The sequence below is a fragment of the Blennius ocellaris genome (assembly GCF_963422515.1).
Source record: "Blennius ocellaris genome assembly, chromosome: 22".
NCBI lineage: Eukaryota > Metazoa > Chordata > Actinopteri > Blenniiformes > Blenniidae > Blennius > Blennius ocellaris.
In genome coordinates, this window is record NC_137671.1 from 889,167 (window position 1) to 907,186 (window position 18,020).

Sequence of the window (18,020 nt, forward strand, 5' to 3'; positions counted from 1 at the left end):
TACACACACACACACGTTACCATGGTAACCGTGAAGCAACGTGGCTCCTCCGGCTCTGTGACCAGTGATGCTCCGTTTATCATTTAAAGTGAAAGAGTTGAATAAAAAACACGCAGCCTGCAGCTCATTGACACGCAGCCTGCAGCATGCAGCACGCTGACACGCAGCCTGCAGCACGCTGACACGCAGCATGCAGCACGCTGACACGCAGCCTGCAGCACGCTGACACGCAGCCTGCAGCACGCTGACACGCAGCCTGCAGCACAGTGACACGCAGCCTGCAGCACGCTGACACGCAGCATGCAGCACGCTGACACGCAGCCTGCAGCACGCTGACACGCAGCCTGCAGCACGCTGACACGCAGCCTGCAGCACGCTGACACGCAGCCTGCAGCACAGTGACACGCAGCCTGCAGCTCATTGACACGCAGCCTGCAGCACGCTGACACGCAGCCTGCAGCACGCTGACACGCAGCATGCAGCACGCTGACACGCAGCATGCAGCACGCTGACACGCAGCATGCAGCACGCTGACACGCAGCATGCAGCACGCTGACACGCAGCCTGCAGCACTCTGAAACGCAGCCTGCAGCACGCTGACACGCAGCCTGCAGCACGCTGACACGCAGCCTGCAGCACGCTGACACGCAGCCTGCAGCACACTGACACGCAGCATGCAGCACTCTGACACGCAGCCTGCAGCACATCAACACGCAGCAAACACAACAGCAAATTGAAAAAACACCAGGACATTGACTTCAAAGGAAGAGCAGCAGGCGAGCTCTGTGATTGGACGACGGAGCCGTTCAGCCTTTGAACCAGAAGTTTTTCTGCCTGAAGCACGAATTTCAAAACATGAAAAAGTTTGTTGACTCCTCTACCGACTCTTTCCTCCAGCTGGACAAAACCGTGTTCCTCCTTCCTTCTGGTATTTTCTCCTCTGGAAACTGAACGAGCCACAAGACAAACGAGCTCCGGTTCATAAGCGCTACTTTCCCATCGTCCAATCAGACGATCTCTCTCTGCCAACTGGTTTCTACCCTTTCTGTTTACGTTGCCGTCTTTGTGTTGTTTCATTTGTTGTTGTGTTTTTCAATTTGTTGTTGTGTTTTTTCATTTGTGTTGTGTTTTTTCATGTGTTGTGTTTTTCAATTTGTTGTTGTGTTTTTCCATGTGTGTTGTGTTTTTCAATTTGTTGTTGTGTTTTTCAATTTGTTGTGTTTTTTCATTTGTGTTGTGTTTTTTTCCATTTGTGTTGTGTTTTTCAATTTGCAGTTGTGTTTTTTCAATTTGTTGTTGTGTTTAGTGATTTGTTGTTGTGTTTAGTGATTTGTTGTTGTGTTTAGTGATTTGTTGTTGTGTTTAGTGATTTGTTGTTGTGTTTAGTGATTTGTTGTTGTGTTTAGTGATTTGTTGTTGTGTTTAGTGATCTGTTGTTGTGCTCCAGGCCTCTCCCACACAGCAGAGGCAGCAGAGGCAGAGCCAGGAGGGTTTGAAGCTCCGCCAGGCGGTCGGGGTTCCGGCCAGCCAACCTGATGAGTCATTCAAGGATCATCCATGACTCAGCGCTTTGAAACTCTCTGGTTTCCTGGAGTTCCTGGAATGCAGATCCACTGGGCTCCAGAGCTTCAAGGACCAGAACTCACAGGAAGTGACTTTCACGCAATAAAATCCCGAATTCTCAGTGACTCATCGGTGTTTTTCTCTTTTTGTGTATTTCTTTGCTTTTGTGGTGCTTCCGGATGTTCTACATGCCGTACATCTACAGGAGGCACACGGGCTTTTAAACTATAATAATTATTGTAGTGAAAATCCTGACAGTATTATTATTGTATATAAAAAAAATTGATCCTCCATCACGCCTCCATCACACCACCATCGTGCCTCCATCACGCCTCCACCAAGCCTCCATCACACCTCCATCACACCTCCACCACGCCTCCACCAAGCCTCCATCACGCCTCCATCACGCCTCCATCACACCACCATCACGCCTCCACCAAGCCTCCACCACGCCTCCATCACGCCTCCATCACGCCTCCATCACGCCTCCACCAAGCCTCCACCAAGCCTCCATCACGCCTCCATCACGCCTCCACCAAGCCTCCATCACACCTCCATCACACCTCCACCACGCCTCCACCAAGCCTCCATCACGCCTCCATCACGCCTCCATCACACCACCATCACACCTCCATCACGCCTCCACCAAGCCTCCACCACGCCTCCATCACGCCTCCATCACGCCTCCATCACACCTCCATCACGCCTCCACCAAGCCTCCATCACACCTCCATCACACCTCCATCACACCTCCATCACACCTCCACCAAGCCTCCACCAAGCCTCCATCACGCCTCCACAGACTCTTGTTTTCTCCACCCCAGCACCACATGTGTTTCCGTTTCTCTCCACTCTCTTTTAATGACGTTGGAAATCCGACACATTAAATTAAACAGCGGAGCTTCTTAAAAAGTTACACGGCAAATTGTAACCGCCATTATTTTGTTAAACTATAAAAATAAAAAATAAAAAAGTGAATCAGTGCAAGCTGGTGGTTGTGTGACCACACCGCCAACATTCAGACACCACAAACACAAAGTCACTCAGTTTCTATCATAGTTTATATATTTTATTTTTTATAAACTCGTCTCCACAGGGAAGTATGAAATGTAGGAATGTTTGCTTTTAACTTTTAAAAGAATAGTTAAATCGGCACTTTAACAGAACAACAGTTAAATCTGTATTTTTTTCAAAATTTTTTAAAGAAAAGAGGTAAAAATCTGTATTTTTGCAACTTTAAAAAAAATGAGAAAAGTATTTAAATCTGCAGCTTTTACATTTTAAAGGAATAGTTAAATCTGTATTTTTTAACTTTTTTAAAGAACAGTAGTTAAATCTGTACCTCTGGAACTTTGTCTATAGGAAGGTATATATTTCTGCTGCCTCTCATTCGCTACTGGTGGTTTTTTTTGTTTTGTTTTTTTATATCAACTCATTTCCATCAACTCAAGTGACAAGAAGACCTGAAGTCTTTTAAGAGGAGAAACGGGACTTCAGTGTCCTCCGACGTTCTTTCCTCAGCGGAGCTTGGATTAAATCGTCCTGACGACCAGATTAGATCGTTTCTGTCGCAACGTCTCAAACGTTTAAGGTGAATAATGGATTTGTAGAATTAAAACAGCTCTTCTTGTGTAACAATGTAAAAGTGTTTCCTTCTGAACAGATCCTGTTCTATTCTACAGTTTCATATATTCCACTGTGTAGATCTGGTTGTTCCCTGGTGTTTATTTCCTTCCTTCTCATTTCTTTCCTCACTTCCTGGTGATTGATTGTTTGTTCATATGTGTCGATGTTTTTTTTTTTGTGTTTTGATGAAAAAAGAGATTTTTCAACTGAGGATATCAATCAAGTGCCGCTTCTGTGGTTTTGCTGCCGCAGAGATTTTTATGAGCTCCGTTTCTGATGAATCCATTAATCTTCTGTGGGAAATGCTGACTCACTGTTTCATTAACAAACAATGATGACTCACTGCTTCATTAACAAACAATGCCGAGTCACCGTTTCATTAACAAACAACGCCAACTCACGGTTTCATTAACAAAAAAAAAGCCCACTCACTGCTTCACAAACAAACAATGGCGAGTCATTGTTTCATGAACAAACAATGCTGACTCACAGCATCACAAACAAACAATGCTGACTCACTGTTTCCTGAACAAACAATGCTGACTCACTGTTTCATGAACAAACAACGCTGACTCACTGTTTCATGAACAAACAACGCTGACTCACTGTTTCCTGAACAAACAACGCTGACTCACTGTTTCATGAACAAACAACGCTGACTCACTGTTTCATGAACAAACAACGCTGACTCACTGTTTCATGAACAAACAACGCTGACACTAACAAAGCTTCACGAAGAAGAAAAAAAGTCCCATACAAAGCGGTTGAGAGAAGATCAAAGCAAATCAGCATCTGTTGCCATGGAGACGACGCTCATTCACAAACTGCCGCTCTACCGAGGGTACCTCTAGGTTCCTGTGGCCCCTGGAGCAAAGTAGATTATCTCATTAGTAGATAAGACGGAGGGCAGCGAGCGGAGTCGACGAGACGACGAAGAGCAACGGATCCTTTTATCTAAACTTTGATCTTGCGGGCGGCGGCGAGGCGACAGTCAGTGTTCAGTACGTGGTGGAGTCCTCCAGTACTCCAGTACTCCAGTACTGCGAACCTGCGGCGAATCACAAGCAGCTGCGTCTGCGGGAGTGAAAAACCATTACCTCGACTTCATTACTCACTGGACCGAGACACGTCCAGCTGCAGCGCCGACACTTTGAAGGAAACTCGTCTGAGCAGAAGGTTTCCAATCAAAGCAAATCAGTTCGTCGACTGAACCTGACGACCGTCACCACCCGGTGGCCGTGTCTGCAGTCGCAGCTTCGTCCAGCCAGGATCCTCCTCCTCCTCCTCCTCCTCCTCCTCCTCCTCCTCCTCCTCCTCCTCCTCCTCCTCCTCCTCCTCCTCCTCCTCCTCCTCCTCCTCCTCCTCCTCCTCCTCCTCCTCGTGGGGAACACAAAGCAGACGAGGCTAAGCTCGTTGGTCACGCGTCATTCGCCCGCCGTATCGTGTTCCATCGCCGCTAACGACGCTGTTTGGCTAATCCACTTTGCTCCGGCGACGATAAGCGCCGAGACCCGGTGTCTCCGATCGGCCCTCATTAGGACCTCCGCCGCCAGCCGGCCCCCCCACAGACTGGATCCGGAGCTGGAGAGCTTGCCGGTGGATTAGTGGGGCCCGTCGCCGCGGTAACCCCGGAAAGAGGAGGAGCCAAGACACTTCCCGTTTTTTTTTTTTTTTCCTTCCAAAAGGACTCTGCAGAGCGTCTTCGCTCAACATCCGCTTGGTGACGTGATGTAGTACACCTGCCGGGCCTCTAGGGGGCGCTGTGACTCAGTCCGAAGACGGAGCACGTAGAAATGTATGAGTAGATTCCGACTCTTATTCATTCTCCCAAAGATCAAAAACTTCTTTCTGCTCTTTGATCTGAAAGAATTTTAAAATCTTTCGATTTCAAGGAGTTTTACACCAAAAGATTCATTAAAATTAGCTCCAGGTTGAGAATCTCGTCGTTTTCAGTCGTAATTCTTTGGGTTTTCTTTTTTTTGTTAAAATAGACAAAGAAAAACTTCAAAGTTTAGATTTTTAATGTTATTGTGATTATATATCAAGAGAAAAGAGGAAGAGAATCGCTGATCTGACGTCTGGATCTATGCCTGCTTTTCTTTTCCTCGCATTTCCTTTCTCATGAACTGCCGCCGCTCCCTAGAGCATCTTCCTCCTCCTCCTCTTCCTCCTCCTCCTTGTGAGAAACTCTCTGAATGTTGATGGAACAGTTGCAACACAGCAACTCCTGCCGACGGTCCCTCCTGGCTTGTGAACTTTAATAACAATCCAACTTGGTAGTTTTATTTCGACAGTCACCGTATTAACAATCCAACTTGGTAGTTTTATTTTGACAGTCACCATAATAACAATCCAACTTGGTAGTTTTATTTTGACAGTCACTGTAATAACAATCCAACTTGGTAGTTTTATTTTGACAGTCACTGTAATAACAATCCAACTTGGTACTTTTATTTTGACAGTCACTGTAATAACAATCCAACTTGGTACTTTTATTTTGACAGTCACTGTAATAACAATCCAACTTGGTAGTTTTATTTTGACAGTCACCGTAATAACAATACAACAAGTCGTCTATCCGTACGAATGTCTACGTCCTCGCTGTTGCAGTATAAATGAAAAACGTCTGGAGAAGCTTCGTTTGGCCAAGAAGAAGAAGAAGAAGAAGAAGAAGAAGAAGAAGGAGAAGGAGGAGGAGGAGGAGGAGGAGGAGGAGAAGGAGAAGGAGAAGGAGAAGGAGAAGGAGAAGAAGAAGAAGAAGAAGAAGAAGAAGAAGAAGAAGAAGAAGAAGAAGAAGAAGAAGGAGGAGGAGGAGGAGGAGGAGGAGGAGGAGGAGGAGAAGGAGAAGGAGAAGGAGAAGGAGAAGAAGAAGAAGAAGAAGAAGAAGAAGAAGAAGAAGAAGAAAGAGTGTTTAAAACAATAAAACAAGTCGTTTTTAAAAACGCTGCCTGACAGAATAGAGTCTGAACATCAAAGAACTGGAGGGTAAAAAAGAGCGGCCGAGAAAAAGCTCTTTGTTTTTCATTAGAGTGGATGAGGGAGGAAGATATGATGGGGGGGGGGAGGGGGGGGGGGGGGGGCACGACATTAAACAGCCGTAAAGTTAGAAGCTGCTATTATCCTGATGAGACGCTGAGCTGGTGAGCAAATATCAAACCACCAAACAGCCGAGGAAAACAAGCTCAATTCTACATTTTTATCCAAGAAAAAAAAACAAAAACTCCTGGAGTGTTTGGTTGCTATGGCGACGCCGGCCGGAGGAGCGTCTGCTTCTATTGAAACGACTAGAATGAACTTTCTATTAAGTTCCATTGAGGACGAATCACATTCTCGTTGAAAATAGTTACAAAGTGGCGAATCTGAAGTCGACTCCACAGTCCCGCTGTGAAATCTGACAAAACTATCACCACCGCATCTGTATGAGCCCTTCAAAATAAGAGTGGGCTGCGGTCTGCGTCTCCTCGCTGCCTGGATGAATCCCGTCGAACATGAACGGCAATAATCTCACAAATTATAAAACCCCGGCTCGTGAAGACGGCGATAGACCTATAGAGCTAGAAGCTACTGACGCTAACAGCAGGAGGAGCAGGGCCATAGACCTACAGAACTAGAAGCTACTGACGCTAGCAGCAGGGGGAGAAGGGCCATAGACCTATAGAACTAGAAGCTACTGACGCTAGCAGCAGGAGGAGCAGGGCCATAGACCTATAGAACTAGAAGTTATGACGCTAGCAGCAGGAGGAGCAGGGCCATAGACCTATAGAACTAGAAGCTACTGACGCTAACAGCAGGGGGAGCAGGGCCATAGACCTACAGAACTAGAAGCTACTGACGCTAGCAGCAGGGGGAGAAGGGCCATAGACCTATAGAACTAGAAGCTACTGACGCTAGCAGCAGGAGGAGCAGGGCCATAGACCTATAGAACTAGAAGTTATGACGCTAGCAGCAGGAGGAGCAGGGCCATAGACCTATAGAACTAGAAGCTACTGACGCTAGCAGCAGGAGGAGCAGGGCCATAGACCTATAGAACTAGAAGCTACTGACCCTAGCAGCAGGAAGAGCAGGGCCATAGACCTATGGAACTAGAAGCTACTGACGGAGGAGGGTCATAGACCTATAGAACAAGAAGCTACTGATGCTAGCAGCAGGAGGAGCAGGGCCATAGACCTATAGAACTAGAAGCTACTCTGAAGACATTTGTTTACAAACCGGACTGGAGCGTCTCGATGTTTGACGCCTCTCGTCTCTAATTCTTTTATTTCTGGACAAGAACAAAAACGCATATAGTTTTAAAAAGCTCCGCCGGATCGACACGACAATCAGTAACGTACACAGAGACCTGTAGAGTTTACACAGGACGAAAGCTGTGATCGAGTGTGTGACCTGCCGTCATTATAAACACACACACACACACACACACACACACACACACACACATACACGCACACACAAGTTAGCGTTTAGCGCAGTAAGCTGTAAAAAGCTCCGCAGGCGCAGGAAGCCTCCCAAACGGGGCTGAAGTGGCAGAAAGAGTAAACAACGGCGCCGTCAAAGTGTGAGAGGCGGAGCTCTCAACACCCGGCGCTGCTCTGGAACCCGGACCCGGGAGAACCAGGCCCACATTCCTGTCGCTCCAGCTCCTCCGCAGCGGGTCAAAGTGTGCAGACATGAAAGTACATGAAAGGCATACGAGGTGGCTTTGATTGCAAACATGTACAGTAAAGCGTTGTAATTGGTAGCGTAGAGTATATAAAGTCTACGCTTCCTGCAGTCTCAGGTGATTGAGGTTTCCTGGGATGTGGAAACACACGGGGGCTTCAGAGGAAGAGTTAAAAAAAAAAAGAAGGAGTAATGTGAAATTTCACAGCTTCACTCGAAGGCGAACGGTCGGAATGATTTCTGGCTTCGTTCCAACTCTGGAGTGAAAAACACACTCGCTTCCTGTAACCGTCTGTTTCAATCTGCAGCCTGAGGCCCGCTTTGCACGACAAGGTTTTAAAGTGAAAACACATCATTTTTCTGCAGTTTTTAGGACAGCTACTAGTGGGTGCTGTTAACTTCTTTTTGAAAAAAAAAACTAACAAAACAAATAAAAACTACTTGACCAAACTGGATAAAATCTTCAGGGATCAATTCAAGACATTTTGTGACGTTAACGGCGAAACGCTTCCGAAGAAATTCCCCCAAGAAACTGTGAGAAAACGTCCCATACAAAGAGGATGAGAGAGGAGATCAAAGAAAATGTCCCACACAAAGCGGATGAGAGAGGAGATCAAAGAAAACGTCCCACACAAAGAGGATGAGAGAGGAGATCAAAGAAAACGTCCCATACAAAGCGGATGAGAGAGGAGATCAAAGGAGGTCGGCGTCTGTTGCCATGGAGACGCTCAGTGTTTCACACAGCGATGTAGCTGGACAACAGCCGACTCTCCACTGCTTAAATTGATATTTCATCTTTCCTCCGCCTCCACCCGTCGGTGGCTTTGTAGTAAAACACAGAGTATAAGTACTGACAGTACTGACAGGACGAGGGACGGAGGACGAGGGACGGAGGACGTGAACACGGTCAACAAGGGGGAGGAATCCTTCATTCGTCTCTCGATTTGTCAGTCGGTTTCCGAGATTTAATATTTTATTGTGGTAGGATTTTATGAATCAGGGTTTCCTCCACCCGAAGCAGGGCTTTCTGAATTTTGTCATGTATTTTTTTTTAATCTTTTGTAGTATTTTATGTTAATGCAGTGTTAATTTGTAGTTTTTTTTTTAAATCTCTTTTGTAGTATTTTATGTTAATAAAGTATTAATTTGTAGTTTTTTTTATGTCTGTTGTAGTATTTTATGTTACTGCAGTGTTAATTTATAGTTTTTTTTTTTATCCCTGTTGTAGCATTTTATGTTAATGCAGTGTTCATTTGTAATTTTTTATCTCTTTTGCAGTGCTTTTTTAAATCTCTTTTCTCGCATTTTATGTCAATGAAGTGTTAATTTGTAGTTTTTTATGTCTTTTGCAGTGCGTTTTTTAATCTCTTTTCTAGTATTTTATGTTAATGCAGTGTTAATTTGTAGTTTTTTTTTTTAATCTCTTTTGTAGTATTTTATGTTAATGAAGTATTAATTTGTAGTTTTTTTTATGTCTGTTGTAGTATTTTATGTTACTGCAGTGTTAATTTATAGGTTTTTTTTTATCCCTGTTGTAGCATTTTATGTTAATGCAGTGTTCATTTGTAATTTTTTATCTCTTTTGCAGTGCTTTTTTAAATCTCTTTTCTCGCATTTTATGTCAATGAAGTGTTAATTTGTAGTTTTTTATGTCTTTTGCAGTGCGTTTTTTAATCTCTTTTCTAGTATTTTATGTTAATGCAGAGTTAATTTGTAATGTTTTTATCTCTTTTATAGTGTCATGTTGACTTAAGAGTTATTCTCTTACATTTTACTTCAAAGCTCTGGACAGTTGAACAATATATTAATATATTGCTGTATTTCTCAACCATTCATCCTGAACCTGCTTTTAATTGTAAAGCTTAAAAAATACAGACCTTACCTTCATATTTTTAAGTGTATATTTCTCTTTAACGCGACGCTCTGGCCTGTAGTAAGAGAAGGAAACTGCTTCATATCCGGTGTCCTGCAGGTCGCGTCAAACTAGAAAAATACTCAAAGTATTGGTGAGTATTTGCGGGGCAGTTGTAGTTTTAAAGGAGGTATTTTGCCGGCGAGGGAGGACGAGTCGTTGCGTGATGACAGACCGAGCGTCCCAGACGGCCTCTGTGCTTTCATTTAGCTTCTTCTTGGCAGCGGCTTCTCCCAAAGACTCGTAAAAAAAAAACAAAAAAAAACTTTCCAAAACCACAAGATGAGTATTTGCTGACGTGCTTCACGTCCTGGAAATAAAACGTCCAAGAAAGTGAGCGAGCTAGCTATTAGACGGGACGAGTGAAACCGAAAACGCTAACTTATTTGGGGATTTTGAGTCGCGACACAAAGAAAACAGGAGTTTTGCTGATGGAATCCTGACGTGACGGACGGAAACTGCTGAACCTTCACAGCCTCGGGTTTTTATTTACAAACTAAATCTACATCTTATGTCAACTTTTCATTACATGTTAGCTGCTTTGAAGTAGGTCTGTGGAGTTTTGGTCCCCCAGTTTTTAAACTTTGTTCTGCTAGAAATCCTGACCAGGTTTTTTTTTAACAAGTTTTAATTGTGCTTCTCTTGTAAGCCAGGAGTGTAAAATCATTCTGATAAAGAACTTTGTGAGCGTAAATAAAAAAATTTGACATCAGTCACCACGTTAAACCTTTGTGACCTTTTCACGACCTTTGACCTTTGACCCAATCGCCCTCAGTAGTCAATGGGACCGTCCTTGGACGAAGACAAATCATCCCTGAAGACTTGCATGCAATTCGAGTGTCTCCATGGTAACAGGTGCTGATCTCCTTTGATCTCCTCCACGAGGAGCCTTTCATCCACTTTGTATGGGAAAGTTTGTTTTCAGTTTTGTGGGATTTTGTTTTAGCGTTTCATCGTTAAGGTTTCAGAATCTAATGATTGATCCTTGATGACGACACTTCAGGAAATCTGAGTACATTTTTGTGAAAAGTTGGTCAAATACATGCAAACAAACAGAACAATAAATAAATAAATACACGCATAGGAAAACAAAACCTTCTTTTCCTACTTTCCTACTACTACTGCTCTACTGCTACTGCTGCTTCTACTGCTGCTGATCTACTACTGCTTCTACTGCTACTGCTGCTTCTACTGCTGGTGATCTACTACTGCTTCTACTGCTACTGCTGCTTCTACTGCTGCTGATCTACTACTGCTTCTACTGCTACTGCTGCTTCTACTGCTGCTGATCTACTACTGCTTCTACTGCTTCTACTGCTACTGCTGCTTCTACTGCTGCTGATCTACTACTGCTTCTACTGCTTCTACTGCTACTGCTGCTTCTACTGCTGGTGATCTACTACTGCTTCTACTGCTTCTACTGCTACTGCTGCTTCTACTGCTTCTACTGTAACTGCTGTTACTTCTACTGCTGCTGATCTACTACTGCTTCTACTGCTACTGCTGCTTCTTCTACTGCAACTGCTGCTTCTACTGCTTCTACTGTCACTGCTTCTTCTACTGCTACTGCTGCTTCTACTGCTGCTGATCTACTACTGCTTCTACTGCTACTGCTGCTTCTTCTACTGCTACTGCTGCTTCTACTGCTTCTACTGTCACTGCTTCTTCTACTGCTACTGCTGCTTCTACTGCTGCTGATCTACTACTGCTTCTACTGCTACTGCTGCTTCTACTGCTGCTACTGCTGTTTCTACTGCTACTGCTGCTTCTACTGCTTCTACTGCTACTACTGCTACTACTGCTTCTACTGTTACTGCTGCTTCTACTGCTACTGCTGCTTCTACTGCTACTGCTCTACTGCTACTGCTGCTTCTACTGCTACTGTTACTTCTACAGCTGCTGATCTACTGCTGCTTCTACTGCTACTGCTACTGATCTACTGCTGCTTCTACTGCTACTGCTCTACTTCTACTACTGCTCACGCCATGAGTCAACACCACAGACCTGACTCATAACATCAACCATCACTCTCCCCGCACGCACGCACGCACGCACGCACGCACGCACGCACGCACACACACACACACACACACACACACACACACACACACACACACACACACACACACACACACACACACACACACACACACACACACACACACACACACATTGTGGTTCATGCATTAGCATACTGGCTCCCGGTGCATTTGGACACGAGGCTCTGTGCCTTTTTCCAGATGTTTTTTTTTTTTGTTTTTTTTTGCAGAGTCATGGTTGGAAGAGGGGAGCAGAGGAAGAGTGTGACGTATTCGTTCAACGGCAGGGAAAGGTTATCTGTGACAGCTGAGGAGACAGAACTGGGCCAGGTGTGCTAACCCCCCCCCCCCCCCCCCCCCCGCTGCTTTTCTCATTAAAGCCATCACAGAGGGAGGGAGAGAGAGAGCGAGAGAGAGGGAGAGAGAGAGGGAGAGAGAGAGAGAGAGGGGGGGGATGAAGGAAAAGATGATGGGGGGGAAAAAAGAGGATATGACAGAGACACGTGGGGCGAAAGGTCAGAGGAAAATAGCAGTCAGTGGGTTGGAGGGGAGGAATGAGGAATGAGAGAAGAAGGAAAAGTGTGAGGAGGAATTCTGGGAATGAGAAAGAGCAGAGAGACGGAGTGGAAAACACGTGCGGAGGAGAAGAAAGTGTGCTGAAGGAAAGAGAGAGGCACTGAAAGACGGCTGAAGAGAGACGGACGAGGAAGGTGGAGACGGTCTGCTGCACTGGAAACACCTGGACAGGTGAGTCAGAGCAGGTAGGGCTCAGGTAGGGCGCAGGTCAGCAGGTAGAGCTCAGGTATGGTTCAGGTGAACAGGTAGGGTTCAGGTGAGCAGGTAGAGCTCAGGTAGGGTTCAGGTGAACAGGTAGGGTTCAGGGGAGCAGGTAGAGCTCAGGTGAGCAAGTAGGGTTCAGGTGAGCAGGTAGGGTTCAGGGGAGCAGGTAGGGTTCAGGTGAACAGGTAGGGTTCTGGGGAGCAGGTAGAGCTCAGGTGAGCAAGTAGGGTTCAGGTGAGCAGGTAGAGCTCAGGTAGGGTTCAGGTGAGCAGGTAGGGTTCAGGTGAGCAGGTAGAGCTCAGGTGAGCAGGTAGGGTTCAGGTGAGCAGGTAGGGTTCAGGGGAGCAGGTAGGGTTCAGGTGAACAGGTAGGGTTCTGGGGAGCAGGTAGAGCTCAGGTGAGCAAGTAGGGTTCAGGTGAGCAGGTAGAGCTCAGGTAGGGTTCAGGTGAGCAGGTAGGGTTCAGGTGAGCAGGTAGAGCTCAGGTGAGCAGGTAGGGTTCAGGTGAGCAGGTAGGGTTCAGGTGAGCAGCTAGAGCTCAGGTAGGGTTCAGGTGAACAGGTAGAGCTCAGGTGAGCAGGTAGGGTTCAGGTGAGCAGGTAGAGCTCAGGTAGTGCAGGCGCAGTTGCAGCTTTTCATAAAAAGCTCCCCCCCCCCCCGTTTCCATAGAGACGGGGTGTTTTTCAAAAAGTTCCACAGAGACGAATCTGGAGCGTTTTCACCTCAGAAAACCGTTTTCGAAAACTTGCACTGCGCGGATCAGCAAAGTACCCACGATGCAACAGTCCAGTCAGAGGTGACGGCGGTACCGGCGTGTTCGGCAGCCAGGCGGCACACGAAGAGTTAAGTCGTCACTTCCTGTCACATCCAACAACAACAACAACAACAACAAAGTCCCTGGAAACACTTTAATCACTGGACGAAGGAACGACGCACGACGACAACGCAGCAACTTTTTAACGGCAACATCTGCTCTCATGAGCTTAATGGCTCCTGATGTGTGTGATGTACATAACACAAAACATGCAGGGGGGGGGGGGGTGGAGGAGGAGGGGGGGGGGGGGGTCAAACACATGCTCGGCTTTCTTCTTTTATGGCATCAAAAACAACAAACAAGTAAAACGTCCTCATTTAGCAGAGCTACCTTTGAACTAGCGCACGGCCTGGAGCCAGTGTGTGTGTGTGTGTGTGTGTGTATGTGTGTGTGTGTGTGTGTGTGTGTGTGTGTGTGTGTGTGTGTGTGTGTGTGTGTGTGTGTGTGTGTCTAGTTACACTTTCTCAAACGCCGATCACAAAACAAGGCCGGAGCCACGAGAGGAGCGGCAAACGTGACTTTTCTTCAGTTAATTAATCCGCCAGATTAACTAGATTAATAGATCAAATAGATGAAAGCAGGACACGAGCTCGGAGCCTCAGGAAGGTCTGCCGGCGTCCCGGGGGTGTGCGGGGGAGGGGGGGGGGGGTGGGGTGGGGGCGGAGCCGGTTCCTAGCAGCCCAGTCAGTTCATATCTGTGAACTATGACTCGGGACTCTTCGGCGTTTTTCGCCGAGTCGGCAGAAAGCGCTGCCTTGGTTTCCTCGCTGCAGGAGGAGGAGCGGCGGGCTCTGTAAACACCCGCCGCTATGCTAACACTCAACATTTAAACATGGAGAGGCAGAGAGGAGGAGGAGGAGGAGGAGGAGGAGGAGGAAGAGGGAAAGGATAAATATTGTCTCAAATCTGTTTTTCTAGCAGAAGGTCACGAGGAAACGTTGCAGAGACGTCCTGAAGATCAAAGCGCCGCCGGGCTGCAGACACTCGTCAGGACGAGCTGACATTTCCAGGCCTGATCCCAGCGTCTCCTGGCGGCGGCGGCTCCCGGGACGCCTCGACCTCCGGGAGCCGCCGCCATGTTTTTCCCCTCCCGCCTGGACTGGAACCCGAGAGACGAGAGACGAGAGACGATGCTAATGTAGAATCGCTAATGTAGAATCTGGCCTCGCTGCTGGTTCACACCCTCACGTCTTCCAGATATGGAGCTCAGAGCTCAGCTGGACCACCCAGGACTGGACGTCCCATCTAACACCCCCCCCCCCCCCCCCCCCCCCCCCACCTCATAGTGCCAAAAACAACGTTTACATCCAAAGTAAAAAGTTCTTTCTTCCCTGCAGAGGAAACGACCAAAACCTCCACGTCAGATTCAGTCCAACCTGCTGCAACCAGCGAAGCGTCCCTGAAGACCACAGTTCTGCACTGGAGCTGCTGCATCCTGGGTGTTTTTCCACTGTGCGGCTCGGAGGGCGATCACTTTGATCACTTTGATCACTGGAGGGCAGCTTGTTTGTCTCAATCCGTCTCTAAAACAGGTATTACTTGTTAACAACAGGTCTGAAGACAGAATAGAATAGAGGATCGGGATCGGGGGGTTGGGGGGTTGGGGGGGTGGGTTATTGTCACAGGTAGTCCAGCAGAGGCCAGAATGGATTTTATGGCTTCTTACTGGTTAACGAGCTTCTTGCCTGAGTGATGCGTTCAGGTGCATCATGTAACTCCGACCTTCCTTTTTTTTTTTCTTTAAAAATTTTGCTGGGTGTGGCTTATATTCCGCTATATACGCTCAGTCATCCTGAAGTCACGGTAGTTAGCATGGCAGGCCACAGGGGGGTGCTGTTCTTAATGTTTTTTTTCCGAAACCAAACCTACGAGCTACGAGCTACAAGCTACGAGCTACGAGCTACAAGCTATGAGCTACAAGCTACAAGCTATGAGCTACAAGCTACGAGCTACAAGCTACAAACTACAAGCGACAAGCCACAAGCTATAAGCTACAAGGTATGAGCTACAAGCTACGAGCTACGAGCTACGAGCTCCTGACAACCAATAACGAACATATTGTGGCGTTACCAGAACAACAGCAGTTTATTTCCTGCAGACGCCGGGGCGGCGGCGGCGGCCGACGACTGACGGGACGACGTTAATCCGCACCATTTTCTAAATGCGACAGTTTGTCAGTATCTCCGCGGACGTTAACGAAACCCCACTCAGCACGGACTTGCGGGCGCAGCCCGAGGACGCTCCTCGTCCAGAGGCGCAGTGAGCCGAGCGGAACCGGCGCCGGGGATCCATACGGCGGAGGGTCAGATACTGCACGCTCGGCAAAACGCAGACCGTCTGGCCGTCTGGGAAAAATCCCCCGTTCTCTCCTGGTTTTCTGCAGTTAGCGGGCGATGAAGGAGCTGCGCCTTGCTGCCTGTTTAATGCTGACTCAGGGGCTTTTTTTTTTTTTTTTTTTATAATCTCTCTAGAGAGTGAATGAAAAACACGCTGGTGCTTCTTGCAGCTGCATTAAAGACTTGATTCTCTCTTGGTGACAATGTGAGACTGTTAAAGACTCAACCTTCTCTGGTTGGACGCCCCCAGAGAAAAAAGCTTTTAAGGGACAACAAAACACAATTAGACGGACTAATTACCCCCCTTCCATACCTCCCATTCCTGTCCCGCGGTGGCAGGCCGGGACAGGCAGGAGGTGGGGGTGGGGGTGGGGGGGGGGGGGTGGGGGGTGGGGGTGGTGTAGCTGCTGCTCTGATCAGGGTCCAGAAAACAAGACCTGCTTCACACTAGATGGAAGCGTCTTTAAAAACACGCCCGTTCCCACGGAGACGGTAGGAACGCTGAAAACAACGCCACCAGGCCACCAGGGGGCGCCGTGGGTCGTCTTCATAACGAATGCCGCGAATATTATAGTTGGGTCTGCCGTCGCGATTCTACGTTCTCTCCCGTTCAATACGGAGTTAAGAAGTTCCAGTTTCCCCTCGGGGGATTAGCAAAGTATTTCTGATTCATGACGACGTCTTCCCCCGTTTCCATGGCGACCGATTCGGAGTCTTTTCCAAAAAAGCGGCAGCGCAAACAAAGTTCAGCGTTTTTCACCCGAAGGGTCGCAGAACAAACCCCTCGCTCCCCCCCCCCCCGTTTCCATAGAGACGGGCTGTTTTTCAAAAAGTTCCACAGAGATGAGTTTGGAGCGTTTCCACCTCAGAAAACCGTTTTTGAAAATTTGCAACCGAGCGGATCAGCAAAGTACCCACAATGCAACAGTCCAGTCAGAGGTGATCGCTATTGACGTCAAACCCTATTGACATCAAAGCCTCGGTGGAGGAGGAGGAAGTCACGAGAGACCGGATCGGGCCAGAGACCGGATCGGGCCAGAGGACCGGATCAGGCCAGAGACCGGATCGGGCCAGAGACCGGATCGGACCAGAGACCCGAGTCCCGGTGATCCGGTTCAGCGACAGGCTAACGACACTCTGAGACTCGGGTCTCGGACACGGCGGGAGGATTTTAAAGGCGGCGGAGCGCCGACACTCTTTGATGTCTCCAAATCAGCCGAGGTCAGATGGTCTGGTAGCAGAGGATAGAAGTGTGGAAGAGGAGGAGGAGGAAGAGGAGGAGGAGGAGGAGGAAGAGGAAGGTGCTGGACTGGCTCAACAGGAAAGCTTCAGTTTCTGCTCCGACGGCGAGGAGCTGCGGGGAAACTTTGGCGGGGACTTTTGAAAGCTGCTTCCTGTCCAGGACGGAGCTCCGCCGCCGCCACACACACATTTCTGCACGAAGCGAAGAGTTCGCCGTCGTCGACGCGTCGACTGATTAACAAAAAAAAACCCAAACTGTATCGTGACGGCGAGTCGACGGGAAAAAGACGTCCGGCAGAACGAGGAGACGCTTCAATCTCCGGGCGGGAATCTGGTTTTACTAATGCACAAAGTGAATCAGCTGTGTTTTTCCACACACACACACACACACACACACACACACACACACACACAACACACACACACACACACACACACACACACACACACACACACACACACACACACACACACACACACACACACACCACACACACACACACACACACACACACACACACACACACACACACGGTAACCGGGCAGCAGGATGAGGAAACATTACTCATCTAGTTTCCCTCATTCGGTGATGAAAAGCCAGCGACCTCGGTACGTGACTCATGCAGTGGCCCTCAGAGGGTCACCTGCCGGGAGGGGGGGGGGGGGGGTACCAGGGGGGTACCCGGGCGGGGGGGTCCATCCCGACACCTGTGGACCGTCTCCGTTCCCACTGACCTTGCAGATCTTGCTCTCCTCCGTCTGGACCCGGCTCTTCCCCTCCGGCTGGTACTCGGCTTTGATTGACAGGTGACAGGAGAGCCCCGGGGGCCCTCGCCGGCCCGGAGCCCTGCTGCCAGCGCCGCGTAGCCCTGCGAGGCGGCGGCGGCGGCCCTCACGCGCTGGGGATGGGGAGCGCCGTGTGCACCCGGCTTGGTGGCCACCGCCGAGGGCTGCCGGAGCTTGGAGGCTACGCCGACCACCGGCATGCTGCACCCCCTTCCCCCCCACCACCCCCCCTCACACACCCCGGCAGGAAGTATGTCAACACGG

General features: G+C 48.2%; 1 protein-coding gene across 1 annotated transcript in view; it reads right to left on the bottom strand.

The window, feature by feature from the left end:
• LOC308146615 (neuron navigator 3-like) overlaps positions 1 to 17,956 on the bottom strand; it is a gene marked incomplete at its 5' end in the record, with an annotated part of 79,596 nt that extends 61,640 nt beyond the window's left edge. Inside the window, 2 exon segments of the mRNA XM_080518518.1 lie at positions 17,706 to 17,800; positions 17,803 to 17,956. Of these exon segments, the coding sequence (XP_080374644.1) occupies positions 17,706 to 17,800; positions 17,803 to 17,956 (249 nt within the window).
• Positions 17,957 to 18,020: the final 64 nt, after the last annotated feature.